Here is a 17,616-nt window from a genome sequence, read left to right as displayed (position 1 = left end):
CTTTTTTTAGTAACCTGTTGTTTAATATTTTAAATTTTTAAGCTTTAAAAGTTACTTAATATAATATTATGTTACATAGTAATTTTGTGTAAGTAGTGTAATTCACTACACTGATAGCCTAACATTGTTGATGTATCTTTTCAAACATCGTCCTTTCAACTGACAGATAGTTAAACAGAACTTATCCAGAAGTTTTTAATCATAGTTTAAGTAACCTTACATCAATTTAATATTATCTAAAAAGGAAACTGGTGACTGCTGCAATTATAAGCGGAAACGCGGCATCGCAGCGGAACGACTTACGACATAGAAATGAGGCTCCAATTGCAAGCATAAGCGTATTTAATTATACATCTATTGGAGTTAATGATTGGCTGTGTAATTAAATGTGTTTGGAAAGTGCGTTTCAAAATCACATAGAAAAAACGCGTCGCAAGTGAGTGCATATTTTTGAATTAGTTTTTGTTGAATATTAGTGCAGTGATTTATTATAATAGAGCAGTTTTTGTAAATAACCAATCATATCGCTTAATTTAGAAGAAAGTTTGAAGCACTTAGCGTTTGAAGCGACACTATTGATTATTTACAAATACATTCCTCGCACATTATTGGTGGAAAAGCACCCTAAGAATATGGTTTGGAAGCATTTTGTATTTTGTATATGAGTAATATTTGTATAAAGAAAAACTTATATTTTATTCTTTAAGTGACTGCCTATTTTTATTAAATATAAATGTATAGTAACTTACTAACTCAAGTCACTCAGTCTCCAACCGGCTACCGTTAATAACGCACGCCTAGTACATCTACCCCCAGTTATAATAAAAAATAAAAAAATGTCTAAGTGTGACTCCTGCAAAAGAAACCTATCAAAATCTTCTCCGGGACTAGAATGCTGCAAGTGTGAACGGATAGTGCATCTAAATCCAAAGTGCGCGGGGCTAACAAATAAACAGATTACTGCCCTAAAAGCGGCCCCCAATCTGGAGTGGACGTGTCACGAATGCCAGCAAGAACTCCCAAGACGTACATCAATTATTACGCCTGAAGAGGACGATGACGAAAGTGATGCACCGGTTCAAATCGATGCAAAAAAATTACTAAGTAACATCTCAAAAGACGTAGAAAGAGCGATCAAAAGAAATGGCGCAGCTACACGAATCCTTGCAATTTCATAGCGCAAAACTCGACGAGGCTATGGAATGCATCGAGGGCTTCAAAAAAACAATTAAAGCTCTCGAGAGGAAGAACACAGAACTTATAAATAAAAATAACAACCTTGAAACACGTGTCGGCGCCCTGGAACAAAGAATACAGGAGGCGGAACAGGAGAAGCTAGGAAAATACATCGAAATATCAAATATACCAAACCAAACAAAGGAAGACATTCAATTAATTACTGAAAATATCGCAAATAAACTTAACCAGCCTAAACAAGACATCAAAAGTGCACGGAGACTACAGGGGCGGAAGGAGCAAACAGCAAATATACTAATTGAACTGATTGACGAAGAAGTGAAGGAAAAATGGATTACAGCAGCTAGAAGTACAAAGTTAATAGTTGCAGCATTAATTCCGAACGAAAAAACTAACCACAACGTTGTCTATGTACGCGAAGCCATGACAAAGCATCATAAGCAATTGTTCTGGAATGCCAAACAGGAGCTGAAAAATAATCTCAACTACAAGTATGTGTGGTTTAAAAGGGGACTAATCAAAGCACGCAAAGGAGACAATGATAAAATTATTACTTTACGGTCCATTAAAGACATACATGCATTGACTAACAACAAGGAATAATTAAGTAAGAAATTTCATGTCTCTGCACTTATATTATTAACTTTGTCTATAAAAATGGCTAATTTTTGTAATGATATAATCGAAATCAATGATTGTAGTAATGTCAATAACTTTTTAAATTGTATTCCTCACAGTCACCTCAACTTATTATGTATACATATTAATATAAGATCGATTATAAAAAACTTCACCGCACTTGAACAAATTTTAAGTAAATCAAACAAATGCATTGATATTGTAATTCTAACAGAGGCTAATGTATCAGAAAATAATAGTGTATTATATGAAATAAGCGGTTACCGAATGTACAAAGCTCTTCGTAACTATAGAAAAGGCGGTGGTATAATATTATATGTCAATAACAATCTTAAATGTAATATTATAAACGCAAAAACAAAATACTTTGAAAGCATCTTTTGTTCTATAACCACAAACACTAACTACACTGCCAACATATGCGCGGTATACCGCCCGCCTAACTTAAGTAAAATTTTATTTATTGATGAATTGAAATGTACACTTAAAAAATTCACTAACACCACTGAATTATATCTACTAGGCGATACTAACATAGACCTTAAGAGTGAAAATCCTGTAAAGCATAAATACAACAACATGTTATATGAAATGGGTCTTGTATGCGGGATCACTGTACACACTAGACTAGAATTAAATAATGGCAAACTAAGTAAATCTTGTATAGATCATATATTTGCACGATCCCGCTCACAAGACCTATTCACGGCGGCACTCGGTACTACACTGGCCGATCATCGCGCGGTGATACTCGCTTGCATTGGTACACGAACACAGGATGTTCCCAAAGAAAAGATTTGTATTAATAATACAAAACTTCTTAACTATCTCGAGCAAATTCAATGGGAGGAATCGTATGATACTAACTGTCCAGAAACATTATATAACTTTATTAATTCTAAATTTCGGGAGTGTTATAAAAAATCTGAATATACAATTAAAATAAAAAAACCGATCAACACATCGCAATAATAATTGGATAAACAAGAAAATTACGAATGCTTGCAAGAATAGAGATACATAATTTATAAAATGGATAAAAGATCCCAATAACCTAATATTAAAGCAAAATTATAACAAATCGAGAAATTACGCTAATAAATTAATTAATAGAACTAAAAATAATTATTACAAATCAGAAATAGTTGCAAACGGGAATAATACTAGACAATTATGGCAAATACTAAATCGAATCACTGGTAGAATTAAGAGGTCGATTGATGATACAATTAATAATGCATTTCAAAAAACTAACGTGTCATACAAACAGATTGCAAACAACTTTGCACAATTTTTTAAAAATAGCACAAAAAATATTACCCCTAACTGCTCAATGCCATTACTTAATAAATCACAATACAAAACTTCGGCCCAGGTCACTATGCGACTAAAACCCGCGAAGCCTGATGCAGTCAAAAATATAATCATGAGCTTAGACAATAATAAAGCCCCAGGGATAGATGGTATTAGAGCCTGTGACTTAAAAAAATATGTACAAGAATTCAAACAGTCATCACAAATTTAATTAATTTATGTATAAAATCCTGTAGCTACCCATCAGTGCTTAAAACCGGCATTGTCCGACCGATTTATAAAAAGGGATCAAAAACAGATTATACCAACTATAGACCGATCACAATATTGCCTACTATTGATAAGATTATTGAAAAATATATTGCCAAACATATATATGACTTCTATGAAAATAATAAAATTTTAACCAATCATCAATATGGATTTAGGCCAAACAAGAACACAACACAACTTCTGTCAGCGTTTACCGACAGCGTCCATTCACATTTAAATAACAAAAAACATGTACTAGTAGTATTTATAGACTATAGTAAGGCGTTTGATACGCTTTGTCACGATAGACTATTAGAGTGCCTGCATGACAGCGGTATTAGAGGCAACCTATTGGACTGGTGTTCGGACTACCTCAACGATAGAAGATACACTGTTAGAGTCTGTAATGCGACTAGTGACATTGTTATTGCTACGGAGGGCACTGCGCAGGGCTCGGTCATCGGGCCATTGCACTATCTCACGTACGTAAATAGCCTTACAAATGTCATTAAACACAGTGAGACTTATCAATTTGCCGACGACACCTGTCTCGTTGCTGCTGGTAACAACGTAAGCGAAGCACTCGAGAAGTTACAAGAGGATTTTAACTCATTGTTACGATGGTCACATGACGCAGGTCTAGCTGTTAACGACAATAAGACAAAATTAATGTACATAAGCTCTAGTCAGAACAGAAGCTCTCATATACCCAGACTATTAGCTCACGAACACCAATGCTTGCACGGAAATCAGAATTTTAATAACTCACCACATTGTAACTGCAACGCTATAGACATTGTAGATTATCAAACATACTTGGGTGTTACTATTGATAGCAGACTGAACTGGCAAGAACATATTAACGGAGTGTGTGATAAATTGAGGTGTATCCTGGCTAAATTTTCGATAATTAAACACAAAATTCCCTACAAAACTTTATTATTGCTTTACAAATCACTAGCCGAATCAATAATCGCCTATGGATTGTCTAGCTACGGACGGACTTGTAAGACCAATCTTGACAAAATTTATACACTCCAATTAAGATTACTTAAAACGATCGTTCCATATAACATTAAGGCTAAATATAAAAATGACTATCGTAAATTATTTGAACTGTGTAAAATCATACCGATACATGAAAAAATTAATCTAACACTTTTAAAAGAGGAATTCTTTAATATTGACATAAACAAAATTAAAAAAACGCCTCATAATAATATAATAACTCGTAGCGTCACAAACGCTACGCTAAGACTTCCATCTTTTACAAACCTTCACGGGAAGAGAACGTTAAATTATATCGTACCCTGTCTCATCAACAAATTACCTATATCTTTAAGAGATTCAATTACTCACAAAAACCTAAAATTCAAACTAAAGCAATACTTTTTAGTGAATATAAATAAACTATCATAAAAAAAACCTTCTAATAACTCTAAAATATAATTAAACTGTTCATTCATAAAATAATAAGAACTTATTACTAATTTTATCTAAATATAAATACAAATAATACAAAATTATAGATTCACGGAAGGATCATACTGTATGTTTACACGGCCAGCAAGATTACCGATGTCGCTCGTCACTAAAAATTTTCCAAGTAGAGGGTACTTAGAAAATTTTTATTAGGATTAAGAACTAACAATAAGTATTAAAACATATGTAGCGGTTTGTGGGCTTATGGTGCACAGAAAAACTTGAATGAGTTTATGATTGCATCAATGTAAATTAGATCATAAGAATTAATATTATGTTAAATAAAATAAAAAAAAAAAAAAAAACTGTGCCCCGCGGTGTTACCCGCATTGCTCCGCTCCTGTTGGTCTTAGCGTGATATAAATGGGCTATATAACAACGAAACAATTTTTCAATTCGGACCACTAGTTCCTGTGATTAGCGCAAACAAACAAACTCCGAGATAAGACTTTTATCAGATGTTACTAAATATAGAAAGTAGAAACATACTTTTCGGTAATATCTAAATCTTTATGTTTAGTGAATAATCGCTATATCTCATAACTTAACACATTAATTTGTTGCATTGGAGAATAATTTTCGCGGCTAATAGAACCGATATCGAAGGCCTTTGCTCAGAATGATCTAGAAACTTTCAATGCATCAAATATCAATGCTATTAGAAGGGACTCGAATTAATGTCGTGACAAATACATTATATATATCATGTGAATTAATCTTTGTTTTGATTTTACTTTGCAAATCACTTTGACTAAAATGTTTAAGAAAATGCGTTTTTCTTATTTTAATGAATACTAATAACTTATATTTTAATGAATACTAATAACTTACTAATAACTTATAATTCAGGGTTCAATAATTTTAAAACGAATCATCTATATATAATAATTATATTTTTATCTCTCTATCAATCCATCGATCATACTTATTCAAACTATTACAAAATTTTCAGCACTCCAGCTAAAAGATAGAACTTATGATCAGTATCATATCACCAAGCCTACATAGTTCACTCATCAGAAATACAACCTTATGGGCTCTCTTCACAATGGTCAGCGTTGGGCGAGAAGAGGCAATCACAATATAGTGTAGAGCTCCTGAATGTATATGATCGGCCGTCATATTTGTAGACGTTTATTCATAATCGCCTGGAGGCCAACATCGCCGATCATTTGTTGGGCAAACGCTGCCCATTATGAGGTCTCTTAAGTAAGCTATACTCGCCAACGAATTGTCAGATTTCATTCAATCATTAATTTCATATATTTTTTCGGTTTTTCGTCATGCCGACCAACGCCAATTTTTATATTACAATTAATTAATATAATTTGGTTAATTATTGTAAATTAAATGCGAAACATTCGCTTGTAACAACGGAACCCTTCACCGCACGTACCGCCACACACTTGACCGATTTAAGTACAATGATTACTTAATTAAAAAGAATTTTATAAATAACCATTTCATCACATTTCGTTAATAAGATTAGCTTCCGGTAATGTAGTTTGTGGTTAGTGACCACGGAAATAAATTTAACGGGTTTAAAACCGATTTATGTAATTTCTATCTTGTTTAACTATTTATATTAGGTATGCATTTTAGTTAGGTATACATTCATTAATAAAATTTAATTGATGTTATAAACTGATTATTGAATGGTAAAATCAAAAATGTGATATGACGTTTCAAAAGTATAGAAATAAAAGACGTGTGGCACTCGGGGACTGCCGCGGTAAAGCTATTGCATAGCATGCCTTCAAGCCACACCTCCTAGCCCGTCGGAGTGGGGAGCGTGAGGTTTTTTCGTTACGGAATTTCTCGATTCGGTCCCCGCGCTCAATACAAGGCCCGCGATAGAAGCTATGCAATAGCTTAATAAATGTTGGAGTTTGAATTTATTTCTACCGTCTGCATCGGTTCATTAAAATTCATCAAGTTCCTCACGAACTTGAAATTATAATAATTTGTAAAGTGTGTTTATGAAGAAGATATTAAGTTACTTTTATTATTGCTTCTATTATCTTTCTTTATTTCCTTCATAAACTAATCACTGCTTTAAACAAACTGGCAGACAGAATGGGTTTTTTATAAGGTAACATAAAAACGCAATTTAAATTAATAATATTTATTTAGAATACAAACTTAATATAAATATTTACACTTATTGCTATTTTATTGCACGTAACACAGTTATTTACTACATTGATACAAGTTTTATTCAATTTAGATTGCAAATGATTTTGCGTACATTTTCTAGAACAAGGTTATCAACCTTCAAATAATATATTGTGAACTACCTAAAATATAACACAAGTTTATAATTTATATTGAGCTAAACCTAACAAGAACTCTGGGCACTATTGTGCCACTATTGTTATCTAAATTTTTCATTCAAATAATGATGAGATAAATAAATAGTTTTAAAAATCGTCCAGTTGTATTGGTTAAGCTCTTTTCGAATTATGTTGAGCTTTCAATTGCAATTAAATCTATCACGGCTTTTCAAGAATAAAGTTTTTTAATTATATCTAAAACTATTAGTAAATCCATTTATTTATGCCCAAATTAATTATCAGTTACAATAATAATAATCTTTGTCATGGTATTTTAAAGTTATTTAACACTTGACACACTAGAATAAAGTACATTCAAATACATGAATCTAAGGTTTGTTTAACTCGGAAGAAGTATTTGTTTTCAATGCTAAATTTATAATTTTGTAATTCATTGGTCGAATTATAAATACCTACTAGAAACTACTATTTCGTCCTGACCTCTTGATTAGACTACCTTTACTATACAAACCTGCATCACTCATTAAATATGTCCTCATAGAATTTACATTTATTCATACGAAATCAGAGAACGCATCATTTTTATCTTCCTTAGAATCCGACTCGATCTCCAGTTTGTCTGTATTATAATCCAACGAATTAAAAAGGTCCATTGGCTTCACTCTATCATCTATGTTCTTTTTGCTATGCTTTTTCGTATCTATTTCTTCACTAGACATACTACTAACTGGGTTTGCGTATTTGTCCATGCGTTTTTTACTTGTTCGGGTAACAAGTCGAGCCTTGTGTGTTCGACGAGCTTCAGTAGTTAATTTCGTTGTTGATTCTGTTACTGGAGAGGACATTTTGAGATCCTGATCCATTTTATCTTCAACCCAGTCCAGCTTTGGACTAATTTGATATCTGTCGTATTTTGTATTAGTGTCAAGTGTCGTTTTGATTTCATCTTTATCTTCTTTTATGTCTGTTTCAATGTTATTTTGAAGCTTTTCCTTTTCTTTTTCTATTTCTATTTGAATTTTATAATCATCAAGTTTCATTGCATCTGCGTTTGACTTTTTAGTTGAAGTCTCAATACCGTCATATTCTTCTTCGGCATCGGCATTGTAAATATCGTATTTGCTCTTTATTAATTTATCTTCGAATTCATATCCTTTGTGCGCTGAATCTTGTTTGGTGCTTATGTATACAGGAACCGAGTCACTTGTTTCTTCTTCTTTTACATTAAATTTCCTTGCATTATGAATGTTTACATTTGAATCATAAGCAGGTGTAACATGCTTGTCAATCTTAATAAATTTCATACTTTCCTTATGACCTTCTCCAAATGATTCAATTGCCGTCAAGAGATTGTCATCGCCATTCATGATTTTATTTTCAACTGTATTTAAAGTTCTCGAATCGTTTTCTAACGACTCCGTAGTTCGCGTAGGACTTGGTCGCACAGGTTTAAATTTAACAACATTGTGTCTTATAGGTTTTATAGGTTTTATATCAGGTGCATTTTTAATGGCTTCTAACAATAAATCAATTCCATCATTTACTGGAAACAAAAAAGGACATTAATAAACTTTGAATTCAGAATATAATGTTGATCAAGAAATAATCTGTTCCTATTAATATTATTTATATAAATTTTATAATAAAACTCTTACCTTGGGTCGCATCTACAGGCTTATTCTGCTTCAGTAAATATTCCATGAGCATTAACAAATATTCAATAGCGTCTTCATCTCCCATTGCTTCCCTTTTAAACCGTTTCTTAGGATTCAATCTCTGGCTTAAATTCTTAAGCTTTCTTAGATTTTTAATAACTCTTTCAGAATAAGCATCGAGAGTAGAATTATTATTACCTTTTGTTTCTTTTGGTTTGATATCTGTGCTGTTCACGTTACCTTGTAAACTTAATAAAGCATTATACATTTTGGACATGAACCTATTCTGAACTAAATTATAACTCAATAACAATTTCTTTAATCTATTTATTTTATCATCAGTGGTTGGAACACTGTCGTGTTTTGTTAAATTTTTGGTACATCTTGATGACCGAATATAATTTTTATTCTTAGATTTACTTTGCTTTTCTATTATATTCAGGACATCACTCAGTGTTAAGGCAAACTTTTCAAGTGACTTTACAAATTCCTGAGCGTTTTGCTTTATATAATTAACTTGGACGCGTTGCGTCTCCGTTACATTAAAAAGAGAGGGATCTGTCAAGTAATGTTCCCTTAAAATGGCCTTTAATTTCTCAACATCATTCTTTTGTCGTGTATTTAAAGTTACATTATTGTTGTTATTCAATAAATATAACAACCCTTTTATACTTCTAACAATCTTTAGGATATCATAAGTCTCCTGTTTTAAATGTTTCAATTTTATTTTCAATGTTTTATCTTTTAAATTGGGATGGCATGCACCGAAGTTTTTACAGAGTGCATTAAGAATATTTTTTTGTTGTGACGGTCCTTTTATATATTTCTTGTTTCTACTTTTATTTTTATCGAAAATAGTTTTCATCAAATTTTTCAACACGGACATAATATTGATTTTCTTTACTTTTGCTTTAATTTCTTCGGTATTATTTGAATGTAGAGCGAAGAAAAAGTATTTAACAATATTTTTAAATCTACAATAAGACGTGGAATTAATTTTCTTCTCAATGTTCTGGGATTTATGAAAGTATTTCTGATTTGTGTCATTTGATTGTTCCAAATGTTTTGTTAATATTTCATTGTGATCTTCCCATCCATTGTAATACTTTTTATACTTAGAATCTTTGGATTTCATCAAATACATACCAATTTTAGTGTTATTATTACCTTTTGTACATGTTATATCGTTAAAATTAATCTGTAAATCAGTATTGTTATCTTCTATAATCTCATTACCATCGTATGTAGTACTTCTGGTACCATTCAATGTTTTTTCATCGGTATTGATTTCATATCTGTAATAATTTATTGGTTGAGAAGATAGTGTGGTTGAATTAAGATGCATTTCTTCCATTAATTTTATTTCTGTGAAGTTGTTCGATTCATTGGGCGCTGGTGTAGGCACTGAAATAAAAATTAAAAAATATATTAAAACTGAGGCGTAAATAGCATTTCTAACATTGTAGCAATTGATATGAACACAGCATCTTACAAGCATAATATGATATATTCAAAATAATGTTCATAAGAAGTATATTGTAGAGTATGGTTTCTACTATACACATCATTTGCATATTTTAAAGCTGGCCTTGTGTTAAAAAAATACGAATATTTACAAAAAAGTTTACCATCAATATTGTAGATATTTTCCGATAATGTTACGCTCCTCTTTTGTCTCTTTCCCTTAGTTGGCTTCCCTGTTTGCTTTTTCAATGTTACTTTCTTATTCCACGGCTTTTTGTTCACTTTCTTCACAGTCTTCTTTTGCTTAGCATTTTTAGACTTTGCTTGCGTTGGCTTCTTATGATAATGTTTTTGCATTGAACGTTTTTGAACTACTTTACCTTTGCTAGCTGCATTTTGATTTTTAATTTTATTATCAGACATTATTTTGTCCACTTTAGACATAACTCTTTTTACAATGGCCTCCGCTAACTTGTATGTATCATTTTTATGTTTCACATTCTGTAGAGCGCTTCGATAGGATTTTTTAGATAATTCTTGTGGAGACGGCTTTTTATTCATAAACTTTTTGTTAGCAGGTTTAGTATTTGTTGGCTTTTTCGGTTTTCTTTGTGTTTTATTAATAGAAGGCATTTTTTTTGTTTTGTTAGTTTTCATATTATTTTTTCTTGCGTTTGGCTTCTTTACGGGAGGCTTTTTAGATGGTGGTTTATATTGTTTTTTAGGTTTCTTAAGTGGTTTGGTGCTTTTCACATTCGGTGCCTTTTTCGTCCAACCCGTTTTTCCGATACCTTTATCATTCCTCTTCACAATCCTTTTTCTTGACGGTGCTTTCTGTTTGGTGTCTTGTTTATTGCCTTTTTCTGTAAAAAAAATATCACGTTTTATAACATCACACATACTGACAAGAGCCGTGTATAATATATCAGTGTCTTTGCTAAATCAAGGAGGATTAGATGAATATTAATAGATGAAAAACAATTCTACCATGATTTACCGAAATATTATATTATGAAAGAAATCTGCATTCTCATGACCATAATATGATTTCATAATAATATTATTATTGTGGTAGCTTGTTGCAAACAAGTTTCCCAGCATACCAACTGATGTAATCAAGATTCGAAGTTTCTTTGTGAATATATACTCGATATTTTTTTTAAATTAGAGATTATCTACATTATTATAGTAACTATAATAGAGGTCTGGCTGACCCTTGAGATGTCCGAATTTATTACAATAACTATATTATTTTAGGGAATTAGGTATAATATTCCAGTTTATTAAATACTTACTATTGGGACAGAAACTCAATATATGACAATCCCATCGGCCGTTAGCATCACAGTCACATACTGTACATCCTATGCACCAATCCGCTGCAAAAAAATAAATAAATAGTATAGAATATGAGTAAAAAGAAGCTTTGAATGGTTTAAATTTAAATCATGGCTATCCATTTTATTAAAAGTAGAAAATAATTCAAAATAATATTAATATGTAGCTATAGTACCGGATAGAGGCTGCGAGTTGTTAATTTACATGATGCCTTCCTTTTCGCAAATTTGATATTTCAATAGTATAATATATGTACTTCTTATGGGATTAAAACAAATTCAAGAACTCATTCAATATTATGCGTAACAAAACCGTATGAAATATTTATAAATTGTCACCTGGCGGACATCCTTCACTGAAACTCGACTCATATGGCTTGCATTGTTCCGAAATTCGCTTGTCGAAAACTGAAAAAATATTGATATAATAGGTACACTTGCAACACAATAGAAATACCTATGTACTAAATTTAATGAAAATCCTTGTAGTAGGTAATTTGAAAAATATCAAATACTGATCACTAAAATTATAATTTTTTATACACAATCAAAAGTGAAATGCTCTATTTAATTATGTCTGAATGTGTATTTAAAAGTCACAGATTATTTTCATTGAAGCCAGTCTATTTTTTTTTTTCACCAACGGGAATCGAACCTAGAACTCAGTTTTAGACGATAACCTAAAGTTGTAAGAGACTCGTTATTAGAGGCGGTCGAAAGTACAAAAATGTAACATTCCTGAACATTTCAATGCTAACATATAATTATTATTCGACATATCCAGGAAGGGATACCGGCACTTGGCACCAATGAACTGCGAAACAACTTAATTTGCGTTTACAAGGACATAATATGTAATGTATCCGAAATCATAATGTGATCGAATTAGCAATGTATAACGTTAATGTATAGGTAGGTATCAAAAAAGAGCGTGTGCCGAGCATACATGTCAGAAGTAAAACTTATTTGCAAGATTCAAAGATACCGAAATCATCGCCTTACTCCATGACGTGTCGGTATTGCCATGACGCGACCTTGTAATTTTACTCTTAACGCGCCTAAAGAAGTTTAATTATAAGTAAAACCGACAGAGGCAAATAAGCGTATTTCTTATGTTAAACTGTGCATAGTAAATTGTAATTAATTTCAAACCCAAAAAAAATATACCTATATTTTAACGTCAACATGAAATTTTTGTAGAGATTATCATACAAGTTCTTTTAGATACAGTACCTACCTAACTAGGTACGTACAAATAACAAACTAAGTACGTCTTAAGTAAACTCTAGTAAATAAAACTAAATTGGACACCATAAAACACAAATGGAATTATGTCATAGACCGTATTTTTTTATCGCCATACCAAAAGTCAACACCAAAGTACATTTCGTAATGAATTACGTAGTCCAATTTAATGCATTCAACCTTATGTATTTCTAAGAATATTATTCAAAATGTATGAGAATGTAGTTTGTTTCATTTTAGGCTTTCAAATATTTTAACGTAAGGTAGGCTTCTAATAGGTATAAAACTCTCAAGTAATTTCCTTGAAATAAAGTTCAAGATAAAAAATTTAAATAAATATACTAAACTAGTTTCAATGACCTTAGTCTAAGATCGAGGATTTAAAAAACTGAGAAAATTAACAAAAATTGAATACTTACTGTCTCTTGCAGCATCTCTGAAGAAAATATCAGTAAAAGCAGGACTTCGTTTGACTCTCGTTTCTCTGTAACCAAAAATAAATAAATTACGATTGTACCAGGTAATTCAGGAATATATTAAATCCATAAAAAAATATGTCACAAAAATCAGCATTAAAAATTTTAATATCTATACTAATATTAAAAAGCTGAAGAGTTTGTTTGTTTGAACGCGCTAATCTCAGGAACTACTGGTCCGATTTGAAAAATTATATCGGTGTTAGATAGCCCATTTATCGAGAAAGGCTATAATATATCACGCTAAGACCAACAGGAGCGGAGCAATGCGGGTGAAACCGTGGAGCACAGCTAGTTTATCATAAAGTTTTGAAATAGTGATGCTATTTATCCATTGGGTGACAACAAGGTGACAGTATGATGACTAAACTAGTATTGTTACAGTGAATGAGCAAAAAATATTGTTGATCTAAACAAAAATAGATGTAGTCATCTTATATAGACTACTTTAATAATAGAAACTAAATTCAAATATTTCTAAATTTTAATATAATTTTTAATCACAAAGTAGTGCGTAAATGTAACGTAACTCGTATATTATGTAAGTGTTTAGTTTAATTCAACAATTAGGCAAAACATGGAATGTAATTCAATCATCTTACAAGAAAATGATACAAACACACGTGTCAAAGAAATGTAGAGCTTTTGTTTCAACAATATTATGTAAAATCTGACACCGATTGTCTGGAATATATTTGGAATATAGTAAGAAAATACGATCAACACAAATTTAATTAACTTTCACTAACTTAATGAAAAATTAATACTGTCACAATATCTCTATCCAAACTTTTACCTATGTATTTGTAAATCGAAATTTGTAATTTTTAGTTTGTATATTTAACAAAATCCGTAATTCTGAATTTTCTGGAGACAACTTTTTCATTTCTTCCCAATATAGTTCAGAACTATCTCGACAAGCAATTTACTATAAGTAAGATAATTAAACGAACATATTATATTTACATGGGTAACATTTTCGTCCAAACATTCGTACGAATGTTTGTTTAGGAAAAAGTATTTGTCATACATCCTATTCTTGTGGGATTCCTATATTTTTCAAAAGTGACTGGCATTAGACTAGATCTTAAAACACCTACATACCTTATACCATAATGCTTATAACTACTGGTATCACAACGGCTCCTCTCCCGTCTCCAACACACAGCTGACTGCTCCCTGCAGAAGCAGAGCAGACAAGGTCCAAGGTCTATCGCATTGGGGACCACTTCGCGCTGGAAGAAGTAGCCGACGTCAGGGCAGGATGTGATGTTCTTTATTATGCTGGGAGCTTTCGGTAGGTCTGAGGAAGTAAAGATATAAAAATACAGAAGTAACGACATTGATTTTTGTGCCAAGAAAGGATTAAGAATAGGAACAGATTACAGAAGTTTCAATAAAACATAGTGTGTGAAACAGCCTGGACGCCGTCCGGTTGGCCGTCCTAGGTACCGCTGGAAAGACGAAATCGCCAAAGACCTGCGCACCCTCCAAATCGAGAACTGGCAAGAGATGGCACAGGATAGAGTAAAATGGAAGCTCTTATTGTCGGAGGCCAAGACTCACTTTGGGTCCCTGCGCCACTCCAGTAAGTAAGTAAGTAAGTGTGAAACAGATTTTTTACCCAAATTTATTTGATGTACAATGTACATAAGCATTTAATTTCCTTAAATCCTCTTTAGAAATTTAACCGTCATCTACATTTAAATCTAGTCCTGTAAATCTTCCAACAGCTTTATTGTATAAGTAGCAAATAATCTATTTATAGGCACTATTTACATGATTCTTAAAATCAAATGAACATCAGATATGAAAACCATCGTTTCGGTAATGCCCCTAATTTTCCAATAATAAAACTAAAACATTTACACTATAATACAATACAATAATCTCACCAGCCGTTGCTTGCTGAAACAAGAGCAGTAGAAGCAACATGGTGAAGGACTGATATCGGTAAGTGCAACTGTAACACGGCTGCTCTGTTTGTAAACATTGCAATTTTACACGTTTCGCCACAGAGCGGGACTTTCTTTGGTAATTGTGTTACAAAAATTATTAGCGATGACGAAGACGATAGAGTTTGGTTTCAAATTCAATTAAATGAATTTGCTACAAAGTGGTTGTATGTTCTTTAGGTATTACATGATGTGCACAATGCATACAAATGCATAATATAAATTCACAAAAACAAAATACGAATTATACGCCTTACCTAATAATATGCCACTAGCTGTAAATAAAAAAATAAAAAATAATATGTATCTGAGTATGGTCTTGTAGGTCTTGTACATGCCAGTATATTACTTATAATACGTAAAAATCCTTTAAAAGAAAAGCTATGTCTATCGCATCCTACTCTTCAGTAAATTGCTATTCTATTCCAGCCAAGGAACATGGAAGAGATTCCATTTTAGAAAAAAGACCATGTCTTTGAACATGTCTGATATTAATTAGTCTTCGTTTCTCTTTTCTCTGCTTCAGAAAATGAATAAATAACTGTAAATTTCCCATCTAAACTCTTACATCTGAGTCCACCCCATTCCACTAGCTGTAAACAAATTACGAAACGCGATCCATTGTTCCTGCGATGCGCGCGTCCGTCCTCCTCGTGCTATGCGCTACCTCCGGTATGTGTTAAATATCTTTCATTATTACATACTGTGTGTAAAAGAGGGTACTGTTACTGGTACATACCTCGGAAAAGTTTGGAATAGTAGAGAAAGTTTGCGCATGAAAATTAAGACTATTTTTACCTGCGTAAGCTTCCCCCGCTTTTCCCTTTGCCAAGGAAGTAATACCTACTATCTAAGCCTACTATAATCTATATCTGAACTTTTATCAACAAAAAATGTTTACTGAATAATTGATTGTATTAAAATTTTAGTTCCAAATATTTCCGCTAGAGGCGCTTGATTCAATTGTTTGTTGTTGGATGTTTCAGATCGCATTTATATTTTTTTAATTTAGAATTATTTTTGGCTATTATTCATAATTCACTTTTTAACAACTAATTATGATATGATTTATTTCGACGTTGACGATGTTCAAAGTCTAAAATCCAATTACAATTAAGACATTTGAAAATTTTAGTGAATGTATATTGCCATTGTCGCTATAACAACGAATATACTAAGTACTAAAAATAAGACATACTTTTATTTGTTCGAACACCGGAAATATTCACAGATGAACATAGCTTTCCTTTCTTTCTATAAATTATGTACTTTTTTTTTGCAGTATCCATCGCGCTTGTCAACAATTATATTCCGTATTTCACAGACAATTCCAGGAGTGAATATTATGGTAAAGTTAAGAACATTTTGTATCCTGATGACGTCACTCAGGATGACCCGAAAATGAGAGTCATTGATGGAATGTTATATGATTATGTTGATATCGGTAAGATAATAACTAAATAAATTAAAATACCTTATGAAATAATGTAATAAAATACTTCAAACTTAAATACTTTAGCATAGTTGTTGTTTCTTTTTCTATCGTAATCTGATAGTGTCACAAGAAATTACAATAGGAACGGAGCATTCATGAAAAATATTCCAAAAGCGGGAAATAATTTTCCTTTCAAGGGCCGACAAAGTTGCGTAGATCAGCTAGTAAAATATAAATATAATAGAGAAAATATTAATCTTCTTTATAATTAAATTGTTTAAGCTTCCACACCACCAATATTCAAGGATTGTGTGCCGTTTGTCTCGCAATATTCTGACTGCTCTATCGGTAAGTAACTCTATTTTATTAAGAAGTTTATAAAATTTTACCCGACCTCACTAAAGGGGACTACTGTTTTTAAAATGTATAAGTACGTATGTTTATTTCATGCATGCTTTTGTGAATAGAGTTTAAAATATTTTCGTATAAGATGTGTTTCACCTCAAGTTAAAAAAGCTTTTAAACTGAACATGTTTTACTCTGTAAAAGAGTATCCTACTGTAATTGTATACATACTAGGTTTACGTCCAAGACAGATAGAATTATAGATTCCATAAAAAAGTGCACATTTTCTTTAACATTCTCCACCAAAAAAAAACAATACACTTCAGCAATGACATCCATAAAATGCTCTACCATAAATAAACACATGCAATTATATTTTTTAAAACGAATAATTTCACTACAGAAAACATATGCGTCGGCTGTACAGTCTGCCACTGCGACATGATCGGCAGATGGAACTGCAGCCAGCTGCAAAAGTGTAGACCTGATCCGGAACTGGTGGTCGACCATCAAACCCTGGTTATTG

General features: G+C 32.0%; 2 protein-coding genes across 2 annotated transcripts; one reads left to right on the top strand and one right to left on the bottom strand.

The window, feature by feature from the left end:
- The first annotated feature begins 798 nt into the window (after positions 1 to 798).
- LOC149477561 (uncharacterized) lies at positions 799 to 5,179 on the top strand. Its single transcript, XM_089710520.1, has one exon. It carries the CDS (start codon positions 1,144 to 1,146, stop codon positions 1,798 to 1,800), a length of 657 nt encoding a protein of 218 aa, XP_089566646.1. The 5' UTR covers positions 799 to 1,143; the 3' UTR covers positions 1,801 to 5,179.
- A 2,553-nt stretch (positions 5,180 to 7,732) lies between these two features.
- LOC149477560 (uncharacterized) lies at positions 7,733 to 15,290 on the bottom strand. The gene is made up of 8 exons (XM_089711053.1): positions 15,243 to 15,290; positions 14,460 to 14,656; positions 13,299 to 13,363; positions 11,974 to 12,042; positions 11,593 to 11,676; positions 10,462 to 11,160; positions 8,834 to 10,237; positions 7,733 to 8,721 (listed from the first exon to the last, which is right to left on the bottom strand). Exons 1-8 carry the CDS (start codon positions 15,288 to 15,290, stop codon positions 7,733 to 7,735), a joined length of 3,555 nt encoding a protein of 1,184 aa, XP_089567179.1.
- Between the last annotated feature and the right edge of the window lie 2,326 nt (positions 15,291 to 17,616).

Source organism: Colias philodice, chromosome 25, assembly GCF_061535455.1.
Source record: "Colias philodice isolate Cphi_HAF_F1 chromosome 25, ilColPhil1 Martin Lab GWU primary, whole genome shotgun sequence".
NCBI lineage: Eukaryota > Metazoa > Arthropoda > Insecta > Lepidoptera > Pieridae > Colias > Colias philodice.
The sequence above is the reverse complement of the archived record's forward strand: the minus strand, read 5'-3'. Positions and strand labels throughout refer to the sequence as shown.

What these genes read in the sequence shown, in the direction of transcription:
- LOC149477561 (XM_089710520.1), top strand. Translation starts at nt 1,144, where the DNA reads ATGGCGCAGCTACACGAATCCTTGCAATTTCATAGCGCAAAACTCGAC.
- LOC149477560 (XM_089711053.1), bottom strand. Translation starts at nt 15,290, where the DNA reads ATGTTGCTTCTACTGCTCTTGTTTCAGCAAGCAACGGCTGGTGAGATT. An exon ending in CAGAGATGCTGCAAGAGACA is followed by an intron (nt 12,043 to 13,298) that starts GTAAGTATTCAA and finishes ATATTTTTTCAG; the next exon opens with TTTTCGACAAGCGAATTTCG. An exon ending in GCCTGTAGATGCGACCCAAG is followed by an intron (nt 8,722 to 8,833) that starts GTAAGAGTTTTA and finishes TTTTGTTTCCAG; the next exon opens with TAAATGATGGAATTGATTTA.